The 15309-nt window shown below is 33.7% G+C and overlaps 2 protein-coding genes across 4 annotated transcripts; one reads left to right on the forward strand and one right to left on the reverse strand.

The window, feature by feature from the left end:
• Positions 1 to 647: 647 nt before the first annotated feature.
• Positions 648 to 2469, forward strand: LOC110778777 (adenine/guanine permease AZG2-like). The gene has a single exon (XM_021983335.2). The coding sequence runs from the start codon at positions 775 to 777 to the stop codon at positions 2266 to 2268; it is 1494 nt and encodes a 497-aa protein (XP_021839027.2). The 5' UTR covers positions 648 to 774; the 3' UTR covers positions 2269 to 2469.
• A 1268-nt stretch (positions 2470 to 3737) lies between these two features.
• On the reverse strand, positions 3738 to 7931 carry LOC110778779 (serine/threonine-protein kinase STY13-like). 3 transcript variants are annotated; one of them, XM_021983338.2, is made up of 3 exons: positions 7707 to 7931; positions 5908 to 6890; positions 3738 to 4424 (listed from the first exon to the last, which is right to left on the reverse strand). In XM_021983338.2, the coding sequence occupies exons 2-3, from the start codon at positions 6801 to 6803 to the stop codon at positions 4085 to 4087; spliced, it is 1236 nt and encodes a 411-aa protein (XP_021839030.1). In that variant the 5' UTR covers positions 6804 to 6890; positions 7707 to 7931; the 3' UTR covers positions 3738 to 4084. The 3 variants fall into 3 exon arrangements, with proteins under 3 accessions (XP_021839030.1, XP_021839031.1, XP_021839029.1); XM_021983339.2 differs by having other exon boundaries at positions 7694 to 7931; XM_021983337.2 differs by having other exon boundaries at positions 7636 to 7923.
• Positions 7932 to 15309: the final 7378 nt, after the last annotated feature.

Genomic DNA, 15309 nt, shown 5'->3' on the forward strand with positions numbered 1-15309 from the left:
TTAATATTTTTTATGGGATCAAAACGATTTTATATGACAATATTTTGTCAAAATCTTAAATGAAGTATGATATTTAATTTGTAAAAACACTACCTTAAAGCTAAAAAATGTCATTCGTCTCTAAACTGAATTTTATGTGACTTGACCTTGTGCATGGATTATAGTATAAATATAATGATTATCGTTATTTTTCCTTTCAGTTGACAAACATGTGAGAAAATGATGATTGATTTAGACTTTTCACGTGATAACAAACTATTAACCATTATTCTCCCGTCTCTGTATAATTGTTACTTTCTATTCAAAATGCAACTTTGATTGTGAACGTATTTCATTTCATTTAGACAAAAACTACAAGGAAAAAAGTTAATTCTTAACAATCAAAGTCATTTAGCAATACGGTTACAAACTTACAATAATACAGGTTGTGTAACAATTCTTAACAAATTACGAAGTTAATACTCCGTAACCTTATTAGAAAACGGAAAACTAAAAGTATATTAGGCGAGCTTTACAACAAACTATTTGTTATGAACATAGAAACGCCCTATTAGTCACTTTCACACCATTTTCTTCTCATCTGCTTTCTTTCTTATTATGGTAACAAATCATGTTCTGATTTTTGTCATCTTCAAATAAAAAGATCCACTATCTCCTCAGATATCAAATGTTCTTATCCATGTGAGTCATTTCCCATTTTAAAAAGAAAGAAACTATTTCATATGTTAATTAGTTTCTTTACACAAAAAAGAAGAACAAATCATATAGTATACGATGGTGATTCCAGGAACTTGTGCTAAATTATCAAAATCATGGAACAACTTAGTGATAGCCTTGAACGACAACATTTCAAGTAGTAAGGTGGGAAAATACTTCAAGTTAGATGAGAGAAAGAGTTGTTTCACAAGAGAGTTAAGAGCTGGCACCACCACTTTCCTAGCCATGGCTTACATCATCACCGTCATCTCCACCGTCCTTAGCGACACCGGAGGCACGTGCCCCAAGAAGGAAAACAACACTTTCGACAACGGTTGCGTTCTACTCATCAAAAGCGACTTGATTGTATCCATTTCGTTGACTGCAATGTTGGGTTGTTTTGGTATGGGCCTTTTCGCCAACCTTCCATTTGGGCTTGCCCCAGGAACAGGCCAAACCATGTTTATGGCCTATAACTTGGTGGGCTTTCATGGGTCGGGTCCCATGACGTATCCATCCGCATTAGGGTTATGGATGGTTGAATCCTTATGCTTCATAGTGATCTCAGCCTCGGGGCTCCGTGCTAAGATGGGTAGACTCATCCCGGTCTCTGTTCGGCTTGCTTGTGCAGTTGGGATTGGATTGTTCATCGCTTTTGTTGGGCTTCAGTCCTCACAAGGTGTGGGCCTAATTGGGCCTGACCCAAATTCTATAACAAAACTCCAAGCGCTTAATAGCCCAACGTTGTGGTTAGGCATAATGGGGTTTTTAATCATGAGTTATGGAATGGCCTACGATGTTAAAGGTAGTATGATATATGGGATTCTTTTTGTGACAATAATCTCATGGTTTAGGGGAACTCCCGTTACATATTTTCCAAAATCTGACGTTGGAGAAGAAAGGTACAAGTATTTTAAAAAAGTGTTGGATTTCCATGAGATACGTAAAATAGCCGGTAAAATTAGTTTTACTGATTTTACCAAAGGAAGAACGTGGGTTTCACTATTTACTTTGTTATACATTGACATTCTTGCAACAACGGGTGTATTGTACACCTTAGCCGAAATAGGCGGGTTTGTAAATGATAAAGGATCATTCGAGAACGAATATATAGCCTATATGATCGATGCATCGGTGACGGTGGTGGGGTCGTTTCTTGGGGTACCTCCGGTGGCGACATATGCTGAATCGTCGACCGGTATTAAGGAAGGTGGACGAACAGGATTAACCGCGGTGATTATTGGTATATATTTTTCTTTAGCATTATTTTTTGCACCACTATTAACTAGTGTGCCTCCATGGGCTATTGGGCCTTCTTTGGTAATGGTTGGAGTGATAATGATGAAATTGGCTAAAGATATAGAGTGGGGTAATATCAAAGAGGCAGTTCCTGCTTTTATTACTATCATTTTGATGCCATTAACTAATTCTATACCTAATGGTATAATTGGAGGCATAGGGATTTATGTTGTTCTTCATTTTTATGATTGGGTTGTTTGGCTGATTAAATTAGTCTTTGGGCCTAGAAAGAAGAAGGCTATTGAAGAAATGGATGCAAATGCAATCCCTTAAAAATTACTAAAATTAGCAGAAGGTTTTGTTGCAATAAACAAAGTGGTTTTAGACACTATGTGTTCCCATAAACATTGTTGTAATGTTTGTAGGTAATGTATTCTACCAAAAAAAAAAAGTTTGTACGTAATATATCGAATAAATTCCATTATGTGTTCCAACTACAACGATGCACTAGCATTTTGCAAAATAGTATCATCGGCTCAAAAAAAAAAAGCAAAAAAAGAACGTTGGTCTTTTTACATAGGACCGGTTTAGTATTTAGTTTTTTTTATTGTCTTTTGGCTTTTTTGGCTTTTTATATGATCAAACCGTCAATATTGCATGTTTGGTAAATGGTTTTTATCTTGGCTAAAAAGCCGGTTTTTATCTTGATCTTAGCCTTGTTAAATTGCTGAAAAGAAGCTTTTATTTGATTAAAAAAATTCATTTGTGAGATTCAAACCTCTATGATACCATGTCAGACATTAGAACCTACATTTTGATTACGCCCTTAATCAAGTTCATTTGACAATTAAGTCTTATGCGCTTTCCCTTGATTTATTAAATCTCTCACTATTTCAACGTCAAATTTTGGATAAAAGCGAAAATATTATTAATAATTGTAACATGGATTGTTTAAGTACTACTTCCTCGGAACTGTTGTGAGTTACTTGCCCCAGTTTCCTTATAAAGTTGTCCTAATTTACTTGTCTCGTTTCTATAAATGTCGTGAATTTACTAATTTTATATAATTTCTCTTTTTTTAAAGGACTTACTTTTCTAAAGAGGTTTGATGCATTTCCCACTAATTATGTTACAAAAATATTCCCTCCGTACCTAAAGTTTTTCCCATTTCTCTCATTTGTTTTCAATCTTATTGGTTTATCAATATAAAATCATATAATCTCATTGGTTAGTTTAAATATTGATGGATTGCTGAGTTAATATTTTGATTCTTTAAACTCTATTGGCCTAAAAGTTGTTTTGTTTTCTTGTGAAAAAATAAAAAAAGATAACAACTCCACATAAAGTACAATAATAAATGATTATCAAATCTCAATGTTGTTTTTCATTTTCCTTAATTCCGTGGAATGGCAAATGGAAAAATCATTTAGGTACAGGTAGAGTATCACCTAATTAAATATGAAGTCAATTATATTGGCTAAAAACCCTATACCGGTCAAGCAGATCGAGTAATTTGGCAAGGGAAAAGTACGCATAAAGAAAGAATATTCATCCACATTAATTATTTATTAAATCGCGTACATCAAAACAGTAGTCTATCGGCGATGTTTGTGCAAAGAAGACAATCATCAAACAATTACTGACAGCATCTGACTGGTGGATTTCTGGTGCTGTATGGAATCTATTACCCAGAAAAACACATCATTCCCAACACAAAATTGATCATAATCAGGCAATGCAATTAATTTAGGGAACTAAGAACATGGCATTTCCCCTTTTTTTTATCATCAAAACAATTAAACTAAGAGTAAATAAACATCATAGCAAGAGCGAGGGCGCATGTATAAATACAGATCACATATCTTCTTCTCTTCCTCCTACTAATGGCAACCATAGAAATCCATTTGAATTATAATTAAAGAGAAAAAAAAACAAAAAAAAAGCAGAAAACCCAGCACAGTTCTCAACTTTTATCGCGACTTTTCCACCTTTTTTTTTTCTAAGCTGAATGTAAGAAAATCATATCCTGATAGATACACGGTTAAGTAAAACAACCTTTCCCTGCAGAACTTTGGGTTGTACCAAATCCTTCCCCCCACACAAATCTGTGCCTATCCCTTAAATTCCTCCTTTCTCGTCTTTCTGTGCATTAATCTGCAGTCATAGGTTGTGTAATGCAGCACCTGAAACGTGCCTTACGAACAGTGGTCATGATCTCTGTCTCTGCATGCTCGAGCATCTTCACCACATCTGAGAAGGGCGGCCTCACATCGGGATTCGGATCCCAACAACGGGTCATGATCTCAGCAAGCACTGGCAGGCAATCAGGTGGGACTATTGGGCGAACTCCCTTGTTGACCACAGCGAATGCTGCTTGGACCGCTGTCATATTCTGGAATGGGAGCATACCTGTTATCAACTCCCAAAGAACTATTCCAAAACTGTACACATCGACCTTCTGTGTGTAAGGCCTATGCTGGATCATTTCACTGTAAATGGTAAAAGAAAGAATGCAGTCGTCAAGAAGATCTCCATGCAAAACAGAAAAGAATAGATGTCAAGCTGAGCAAGTGAGCAACTGAGCAACTGAGCATACCTAAGTCCACACAAAGATGCAAATGCACAGGTGACAAAAAGAGGGAAAATAAACAACTTCACACAAAAAAAAAATATACACAACATAGGAAACTTTCAGTAGATAACACAACTAAGAGAGGTTTCCAACTACAACTTCCTGCAAACTACTATTCTCCAGTCAACTACACTCTTAGCCACCATGGTTATTCCATTTCTTGGCTGACAAGAACATAAAGTAGTGAATAAAACCCAAGTTTTTCTTGAACAGGTGATCAGACGAATAAATGTCTTGATGTTTTATTAGCTAACAAAATTCTGTATATCTGTTGCACCAGTCCCGAGTCACTAACCACACTATAATAAATGTAATCCTCTGCAACCACAACTTAACAGTTCCAAATGAGGCATCAGTCATTCAGCCATGTCACAAATGCGAAATGCATGATAACCACAAGGCGCTGGAGCTTATACATAAGCAAGGGCATCCGCATGAAAATAAAAATTCAAGTACAGTGTCATAGCATTACTATCCAATCTAAAGACCCTCAATTTGAGAGAAATGTTCAACAAGAAAAAAGAGAGTTGTGTATGAACTATGAAGTAATGTTCAATTATACCAATTTCACTACGACAACAGTTAGCACTGTGTTTGGGTACAGATCGATTAGAGCGCACACAAATTCTGACAAGAAGCCAACGGAAAGCCAGGTCCTAAGTTCCTACCTAACCAATGAATAAAAAAAAGTACAGATAAGTGCTCTATTAGCACCAAGAAAACAGAGAAGCTACAAAAACAGGCGAAATAGTTAATTTTTGAGAGTTCTGTTTAATGGTCAAAGAACCTCAAGTATGTTTCTTACTATTAACAACACGCCTTTGAATTCCACAGTAAAATTTGAATAAAAATAATATAAGTATCCAACAAAAGAAAAGAACCATGGAAATGCTAGTTTGACTGTAAGCTGCTTCATTGCAATTGAAGGATGAGAGTTGCAGTGTAGGTTTGAAAGTTATCCCTAGGTCAGATGCCATCCTTTCTATGGTTTATAAGATATTCATTGGAAGAAAAACATCTCAAACACACACACACACACGTTACCAATACATAGAAATGAAGTAAGATTGTAGAACAATTGGACAGTCGGAAATCATCTTAAACTCGTGCAATTTACTAAACAAACAACAATCAACAAAAACGACAGGACAGGAGGGAGGGCGGGGGGCAAAAAGAACCTGCTATGGAATACTGTTCCATAGGAAACGCGGAGGCACAAAATTTCAGGGATTGAGTTATTTGATGTAAGAGAGAGAATTGAAAGGACCATGTAGACATGCTAGTATGTTACAGCTGAAAATGAAAGAAATCCAACAAAGAACAAGAGACAGGAATCTTACGGAGCCATCCAGCGGTATGTTCCAGTCTCTGGAGTCATTCCTTCAGTCTGAACCTCAATCCTAGCAACTCCAAAGTCCGCAATTTTTATAGATTTGTCAGCAAAAATCAACAAATTATCAGATTTTAAATCCCTGTGGATCAATCCAAGTCGGTGGACATACTCCATTCCTCTAGCCACATCCAAAGCCTGCTTGACAGCTAATTTCAAAGGCACTGATCTGTTATGCCTCTTTGTCAAGAACTGTCGAACTGAACCACCCTTTGCATATTCAGTAACAATACACCAAACCATGGGTTTACGGCATGCTCCAATGAATCGAACAATATTTGGATGCTTTAATGTAGCAAGCATCATAACTTCTTGCTGAAATTGTTGCTCCATCAGTTGGGCCCGATCCTGATCATTCTCTGGCCTCTCCAAAATTTTAATAGCAACCTCCTCACCTTCATAAGTGCCCCTGTAAAGCTTCCCAAAAGCTCCCTGTGCAAATGCATCACCCATGTTAAGCTTCCTCAAGTCAATGGTCCACTCCTCGAAATTCTCGAGTCCCTCAGTAGGGTAATTAGGATCCATAAGAGCTTGAGCAAGTGCATCATCACTTAAAGCATGGGTTACCCTTCCTCGATGATTAACACTTCCAGCAACTGAAGAACCAATATTAACACGTTTCAATCCTTGATGACCCAACATTCGGGTGTGTGAGTCATTAGAACCTACACTGCTGTTATCAACAGACATTGCAACAGAACCCCCACCATTGCTCGCTGCCAAGCTCGCATAACTGTCGATTGACATGTTGGAATTCTCACCAACACCAAGCTTGTAGAAGTCATAAAATTTGTTTTCATTGTTGTTTATACCTATGATCCCGGTAAATTTCGAAGCTTCCAACATCTTGTTTCCCAATCAGAGAAGCAAGCTCTGAATCTCTCTACTTCTTCAGCATCAGCATGCCAAATCTAACACACCCCAGCCGCAGCCCTAAATGAAAAACAAATACCAGAAGTCTCAGTTAGAAACTTCCACAACAATTTTCGAGCAGACCCGAAATGGGACCAAATAAAAACATGAACTTCGTGAATGCTAACAAGTTATATGATTCCAAACACCAACCACACACACCACACTCCCCTTTCAATAAAAAGTAAAGCAATCATAACTTAAGTTACACAATAAACTCAAAAAACCGCCCCAAATCAACTCGTAACTGTCCATTTCAGCTTACATATCACCATCAACATGTTAATCCCTTCACTTATCAAACCCAAGAGACAAAAATGGAAACTTTTCACAAGACAGAATTCCTCTCAAATCATGAATTTCATCAGAAGTAAAGAATCATCAATCAGAAATCATCAAACACATTTCACCATTAAAAAAAGAGGAGTTAACAGAATTAACAAAATAATAATCAAAACCCTAGATATTCACTCATTTCCCCTTCACTTCCATCTTCACACAAAACCACAAAACACCCAACACAATACCGGTATTCAATCACCATAAACCATCAATCATAAACCCTAACAAACGATAAACTAAATGTAAAACTAACTAACTTTTCCGATGACAAAAAATCCAAACAAATAAAAACGCGTAAATTCCAGGTTACAGTTACTAATCACCTCAATACTCAATCAAAACACCAAATTAAACCACTAAAATCAGACAAAATCAGAAATAAAGCCAACTCAAAAGAAAATTTAAAAAATTCCATGATCTGAACCTCAGAATTGACTCAAAAAACGCGTCGATCGAACCAAAATTTTGACCAGCTGACTTACACCGATTTCTAACCTTAAACAAAAACCAACGATTCAAGCAGCTTGTAGCTGAAGAGATCGAGCTCGAGGAGAGAGAAAGATCGTGGTACTGGTCAAGCCAGAGACGACCCACAGAGGAGAGAGAAAGTAGAGAGAGAAAGTGAGGAGAGAGAAAGTGCTGGGAGTTGAGGAGAGAGAAAATGAGAGGATGAAGAAAAAAAGGGAATTACAGTCTCTTGTGTTGTTAGTACTAGTATAGTCTATACTCTATAGTAGTAGTAGCTGTTTTTTTTTAATAATTTTATTTTTATTGGCGTGTTTAACTGATTAACTAGAATGTGTTTTAGCTGTGAGATAGTTATGTGAAGGACGAATGAAGGATTGCCATGTGGATGTATTTGTGGGTCAGGGAGGATTGTGACCGCTGATTAAAAGTTGTTGATGATGATTTTGATGATGTTGTTGGTGAGTCTGCGGTCTTCCTCGGGAAAAAGATATTGCCGTTCTTTTTGGCGTTTTTTTATAATGGTAATAATAATAGTATTTTTTTTAATTAAAATAAATAAATGAAAATATGTAAGGGAAGACACAGCACACGTAAGCGTGTGGCATTTTCTTTCTTTGTTTCCTTTTTTTTTTCTATTTTTTTGACAAGAATAATACTAGTACTATGGTCTTATCAAATTTGTAAAATACTTTAACTAGGTATAGAATAATATACTAGCCATATATAGTACCTTATATGTGCATAGAACTAGTTCTTCGAAAATTGTGATTAGGGCTATAAAAGGTTAGAGTATCGATTTCTTAAGGGACGTGTTAACTGTGATTTAAGATAACAGATTGCGCTTGAAAAAGAAACGACGGTTTCGTATATCATTCTTTTAACTGTAATTTTGGCGTCTTTGCTTTACTCTGCTTTTGATCTTGGTATGTTTTTTCAATCTTGACACACACTTCCTCATTCAATGCGTGTTGAGGGAATGAACCTATAAAAAGATTATTCCATATATTTAAGAGATGCGTTATCTATAATGTAAGAAAACAAATTATACGGAAAAAGATAAGACAGTTTCGTGTAATCTTTGATAACTGTAGCTTTTATTTCTTTGTCCTACTCCCTCCCCTTTCCAGATCACTTTTTTTATTTGCGCATATAACTGTCTTATTCAACATGCGCTGAAAGTGAAATTTAACAATTATTCTTTTTCTGAATTTGCCAGTTAAGATTTCATTCCCAATCTTTTACCCGAATTTTGTGCTTTTGTAATCTAGTCATTTATTTGAATTATGTGTTTATTAGGTATACATTTTATGAACACTAAATTTGGTTTATTTATAACTATAACATAAGTTAATTAGTTTTTTGAAGTTTTATTTGTTTTGATTATTATTATTTTCTGGATTGATTAAAAACCATAATATTTTCTCTCCCTCCTCTCTCCCTCTCTCATTTTCTAGGGTTTATTTTCTTTGTCGTTATAGGGCGAAAATAGTCTAATTTTCGAAAAAATTAGACTATTTTCGACCCTTTCTCTTTATTTAATCCAGATATTGTATTTTAGTTAAGTTTAATAACTTTTCACCATATGGGCGGAGTTCGTCCTTGTTGGATAGTCTCCCTATGGAGGAGCTAGTAGACTCTGTTTTATTGAAATTATTTTGACTGAACTTATACAATCTGAACTTAACTGAACTTTTTATTTTATTTGAAAAAAACTTATTTTGTCTACAATAAACTTATTTTGTTTGAAATAAACTTAATTGGGTGTGAAAGTGTCTGAAAAAACTTTTTTTTTGCCGAACTTATATTATATGAACTTATCTGAACTTAACTGAACTTATCTGAATTTATTTTGTTTGAAATGAGTCAAAATAAGTCGAATAAAACAGATTTGTAGGGGGTGTTTGGTTTGCATATGGTAAAGGGAATGGAATCAACAAAGGAAAGAAAGAGAATGGGAATAAATCCCTTTGATTTAGAATATTGTTTGGGAGAACAAAGAGATGAGACGAAAACGGAGGAGAAAAAACCAGAGGAAGGAAAACCCAGCCAAGGACAAACTGGCGGCGGCGCCGCCTCTTCTCCCTCTCCGCCGCCTCTTCTCCCGCACCAGCGAAGTCGCCTCATCTCCCTCACCGCGCCGCCAAAGTCGCATCTTCTCTCGCACCGTACCGAAGTCGCCTCTTCTCCCGCACCGCAACGGCCCTCGATCTTCTCCCGCACCGCACCGTCGAAGTTTCCTCTTCTCCCTCATCGTCGCATCTTCTCCCGCACCGCCAAAGTCGCAATTAATGGTGAAGCTCGATCTACGATGGAAGTGGTGTAGCTCCCGGAGCAGGAAGCCGAAGAGGCGGTGGAAGGTTTTGTGGCGGTGGACGGTGTGGCAGCGGCGACAAAGGTGGTAGTGGTCTGGTTGTGGGTTGAAGATCTAGGGTTAGAGGAGGGAGAGAGGGGGTGGGGAAATGAAGTGGGGGGGGGATGGAATGGGAAAGTTGTGGGGGAGGGTGAGGAATGAGTGTAGGAGATTTTGGGGTAAACTCAATAATAAAATTGGGTAAAGTGGATGAAGAAATAGGCATAACAAACAATAACAACGGGAATGATATCCTCCCATTCTCATTCCCTTTGATTATTACCCCCAACCAAACGCCCCCTTAATTAGTATATTTGGTTTGCCGTTCACTCATAGTGGATTGATATGTTGGTACATTCATATAAATCAAGTGGAAACTATCACTACGTGTATAACAAATCGTTAGACCCTCTCTCTGGTAAGGTTGTATGTTACAACGTTATATATGGGAGACGTTCTACAGTGCAAAATCCTTTCAACGACCGTAGCTTTGATGAAGGAAACCTTTATTTGATTCAATTTGTCATGTATTAATTTGTTAGATCTATATTTCTCTTGTAAATGTGGTATGACTCTTTATTAATGAATTATTTTCCTTTAAAAAATTGTATATTATTATTTATTTTCTTGACCATTATGATACGTACAATATATTTTTTTGCTTGTATTAAGAGAACGGTTTTGGGTTTTTTACAAATAACTGTAACTCTTTTTTTTTTTTTTTTTGGTCCTATTCTCCTCCCTTTTTCGTAAGTATCTTTTTTTGATGGAAATTTTGCAAATTAATACCTAGGTCTTTAGTTATTGTTGTCAATTGGTATCTTAGCTCATATTTCGACCAATTAGTCACTAATCATATCATAATCGATCAACCGCTAATCATAATTTAATTATGAATTTTAATTAATTAAAAAAATTAAAAAATTTCCAACATATTATATCAGAAAATTCGAAAATACCAAAAAAAACTCAAAAAAGATTAAACTCCTAAAACAAAAACTTTCTGAAATTACGTACCAAAAATATTTGGGAATTATCTTTTTCGGAACTTTTTTCTCGGGATTTATCATTTTGAATTTTTTTTCACCCAAAAGATATATTTTAAAAGCTTGTTTTCATAAAAATTTAGAAATCTACTAATTTAATAAAGAGCTGCATTAGTTGAATGGTTACTTTTGAACCAACACGACTTGGGGGGGTGTTTGGTTAGGAGAGGTTTGAGGGAAAAAGAGCTTTTTGGGGTGAATTAGAGGTTTGACCTTTAGAAAAAGTTAATTGGACGTGTTTGGTTAGGAGAGGATTGGAAGAGAGTTTTGGGGTGAAAAAACTAATTTTGAAAAATCTCAATATAGGAGCTTTTTGCAATTAGAGGTTTGAGAAAGTGGATGAAAATGACTATTTTGTCCTACTATTGCCTATTATTAAACCACTATCAACCTTGGTACCTTACATATTTTTCTCCTAAAAACATTACTCACACTTTCTTTTTCATTTCACCATATTTACTAGATTCGTTTTTTGTTGTAATAAATTTTATATTAGTACTTTGAAGCAATTGAAGTATATTGCAATCATGCTTAAAATTTCGTTAGTAATATTTATCTATTTGAAAAAAAAATATTATTAAAAAAATTAAATAAAGAATAATTTTTTTAAAAAAATAAATTTATTTTATTTAGTTAATGTTTATTAGAAAAATATAGCGAGAAAAAATTAACACAATAAAATATTTGTCTAATATTAAGAAGAAACAAAGTATGTCAATGTCCTTAATGGTCATTTTACATATTAAACAGCTAACAACTATCAGCTAATTTACCAAACACTTTACACAAACAACTAATGAAACCAGCTAGTCAAATTAGCTAATGCAAACAACTAACCGCTAACAGCTAGTCAAACCAGCTAACAACTCCTAACCAATCAGGGCCTTAGTATTTTGCTTTACTTTTGGTGGGTGAAATTGGTTCTTATAATTTAGACTTGGTTCTCATTGTGATTTAGTTCACCATACCTTAGTTAAAAAAAAAAAAACATATCTACTGTCAAAAATAAAAATACAACACATATACATGCAAATTAAAACAAATACTACGTATATTATACGTAGTAGTAAATGATACGGAGTACTCTATAAAAGTTTGACCATCAACAAGATCAAAATCCGGTTAGAACTATACCCTAAAATGAGAACCAATATTTGTATGTAGTTCATCAAAATGGAATGATCACAATGATTCTCTTGTCTTAATTTTTGTAATTCTGCAACTTACTAAACTGGTTCTCAATTTCTTTACTCTTTAAAACAATTTCATTTACTTTTTGATCGATTATTTATTTTACTTGTCTTTCCTTTCTTTTAGAATGAACTAGTATAACACCCGTGCGATGCACAATTTGAAAATCATAATATAAAATTTGGGTATAGGGATTTTTTTACACTAATACAATATTGTATTAAGTGAGTATGACTATCAACGATGGTAGGAACATATTTAAAATTATTCTTAATTGTCACACAACCCTCTTATGTACTAATAAATCTTAACACACATCTTCATTCTACTCATCTTTAACCCACACGAATTAACACCTTAGTATGTATAACTTACCAATAAACTTGATAAAATGTCTGACCCTCCGGACTTGTACCTGAATATCCGAAATAGAAGTCTTCTTACCCGTAAATAAATCCTACTCGAATGCACTCACTTTTGTCATTCTTAAATAACAGTCGGTTACTTAATCCAAGCACCAACTTTGACCTCAGTTAGGTCGTTCATAACCTATACCAGTAAAATATATTCATACTTAGTAAAAATAATAGCATATACCAGTTGTTTCGTATTAATAATTAACTTTATAAAATAATACTCAGTAAATTTTCTATATACTTTTCTATAAATTTATTGATATTAACGATCAAAGTTAAATCTTGAAAAGTGACACTTATTAAGGATTATGTATATATTCTGCTTTTGAGCATTCTGACATATAATCTTTAGCATTACACTTGTTATAAAGTCAAGAAAATACTTAATACTTACAACAAAATGTTCAAGGATTCGGGGCAAGCTAGTGGGTGTGTGGGACCATCACATGTAACCCCAACCTATATCCTCCTTACCATGGTACATAAAAAATCTATCTTGATTCCCCCACCAACTTATTATATATGAAGCACTTTTTTAAAAAAAAAATAAAAAAAATCGATATCTATGTATTTAATTTCACGTTGAAATTAAGGATTTTTTTTAATAATAATATGTTCTCTTTTTTAAAAAATTACGAAAAAAAAGAGTTTATAATACATTTTTCTGTATGTTAGTAAAAATACATGACTATGTTCATGGTAAGAACCTTTTCTTCCTGTCCAATAAAAAAAATTAAATCACATTTTCTAGCATACAAAACATTTTCCTGGTCAGGGTTTTTTTATTTATTTTTTAACCACAATTATCTTTATTATGGTCTTCTCATCAACTTATATGACCTTAATTATTGAAATAAGTTCCAGATCCTATAAGTTCAGGTAATTAGTTGAAGAGAAATCCCCCTATATGAGCCAACTCTTGAAATAAAGTAAAAAAAATGATTTTCCCTTTCATACTTATTGAATAATGTCATTCGATTTTCAATTTTAAGATATTAGTAAGCAGGAAAAAACTAAAGAAAAGTTTTTTTGCTTAATAGTCGAATTTTTATAACTCTGAACTTTAGGAATAATAACTTTCAATAATCAATTACAATGTTTCAAATTCAATAATCATACTCTATATTAGGTTAAACTACCTAGCTAGAAAGTTAAATTAGTTAGTCTATGATTCTTGTTTTACATATTTTTTCTCTAAATTCTCGCGTTTAAAAAGTTGTTCTACACTCACTCGTCTTTCCATAACTATGGTTTTTTTTATTACTCCTATCAATGTGACAACTTTTTATAAAGTAAGAAGTTTGAATATTCAATGAATGAGTTATGTATTGTCGTTTGAAAGTCGAGAATATGATCATGCACATACTGATTTATTTTTTCTGACCAAAGTATAACAATTATCAATTATGAGCTAGTTATGTTGTTACATACTCGGGCATTGTTCAATTCGACTTATTGTGACTTATTTCAGGCAAAATAAGTTCAATGTTCATTTAAGTTCAGATAGTTTAGTTTTGTTCAGGTTAGACAAAATAAGTCGAATAGAACTAAGCCTTGTTTGTATATTTTGTAATAAAGTAAAATATATTATTTTGTTTTAATTATTTTTATTAAAAGAGTCGCAAATCATAGAGCGACATTTATATTAAAAAATAACTTTAACAAAGTAATCCATAATTAAGTTTTAATTTCCTCTAAATCTATTACTATATACTAAAAGAGACACCAGGAACGACACGTGTCAATTTCTGGTGCGATATTTCCCGCCGAAAAACACTTTCCCAAAAAAGTGTATTTGTTTTATTTTATTTTTATTCTCTTCCTTTTTTTTTATAAACTATTTATGTATGGAAACAAAATTTACTTTATAAATTATGGCAATAATAGATACGACGTAATAATAATTATTCTAAATTGGTAATATTTTAGTCAAATCGATATATTAATAATGGAAAATATATCACTCAATATTTTAGTCAAATTACTATATTAGCATTTTAAATATGCATATTTGATGAATAAATTTAAACGAGTATGTTAAAAATGTTATAACTATGCAGTAGTTTGAGAATTATTCATTTAAATATTTTGTGGAAAAAATTGATAAAAATCCGTGCGTGCACGGGATCTAAGCTAGTATATTGATATGAACGATCAAAGTTAAATCTCGAAAACTGACACTTATTAAGGACTACGTACATAATATGCTTTTGAGAATTTTGACATATTTTTGTTTAAATATTAATTACACGTTTTATGAAAATTCAAAGAATACTTAATGTGTACAATAAAATATTCAAGAATTTGGGGCAGGTCAGTAGGTGTGTGAGTATACTAAAATATTCAAGAATAGAGGAAGTATCCTATAAATAAAAGGATTATTCTTGCGTGGACCTGGTCCACAATAATATTAGTGTGGACCCAAAATTAATAGTTTTCTCTAGCACCCTTTTGACACTCATAGTGACCATTATTGTTCATATAGTAACTATAATAAACTAAACACCAAAATTCTTAGACATAGTAACCATTTTTTGAAGCATAGTAACCCTATATTTTTAAAAGCGAATCGTGACTTAAAATCACATTATTCAAGCACAAAACATGTATCAACGATACTAATTTAC

This window comes from Spinacia oleracea, chromosome 1 (genome assembly GCF_020520425.1).
Source record: "Spinacia oleracea cultivar Varoflay chromosome 1, BTI_SOV_V1, whole genome shotgun sequence".
NCBI classification, from domain to species: domain Eukaryota; kingdom Viridiplantae; phylum Streptophyta; class Magnoliopsida; order Caryophyllales; family Amaranthaceae; genus Spinacia; species Spinacia oleracea.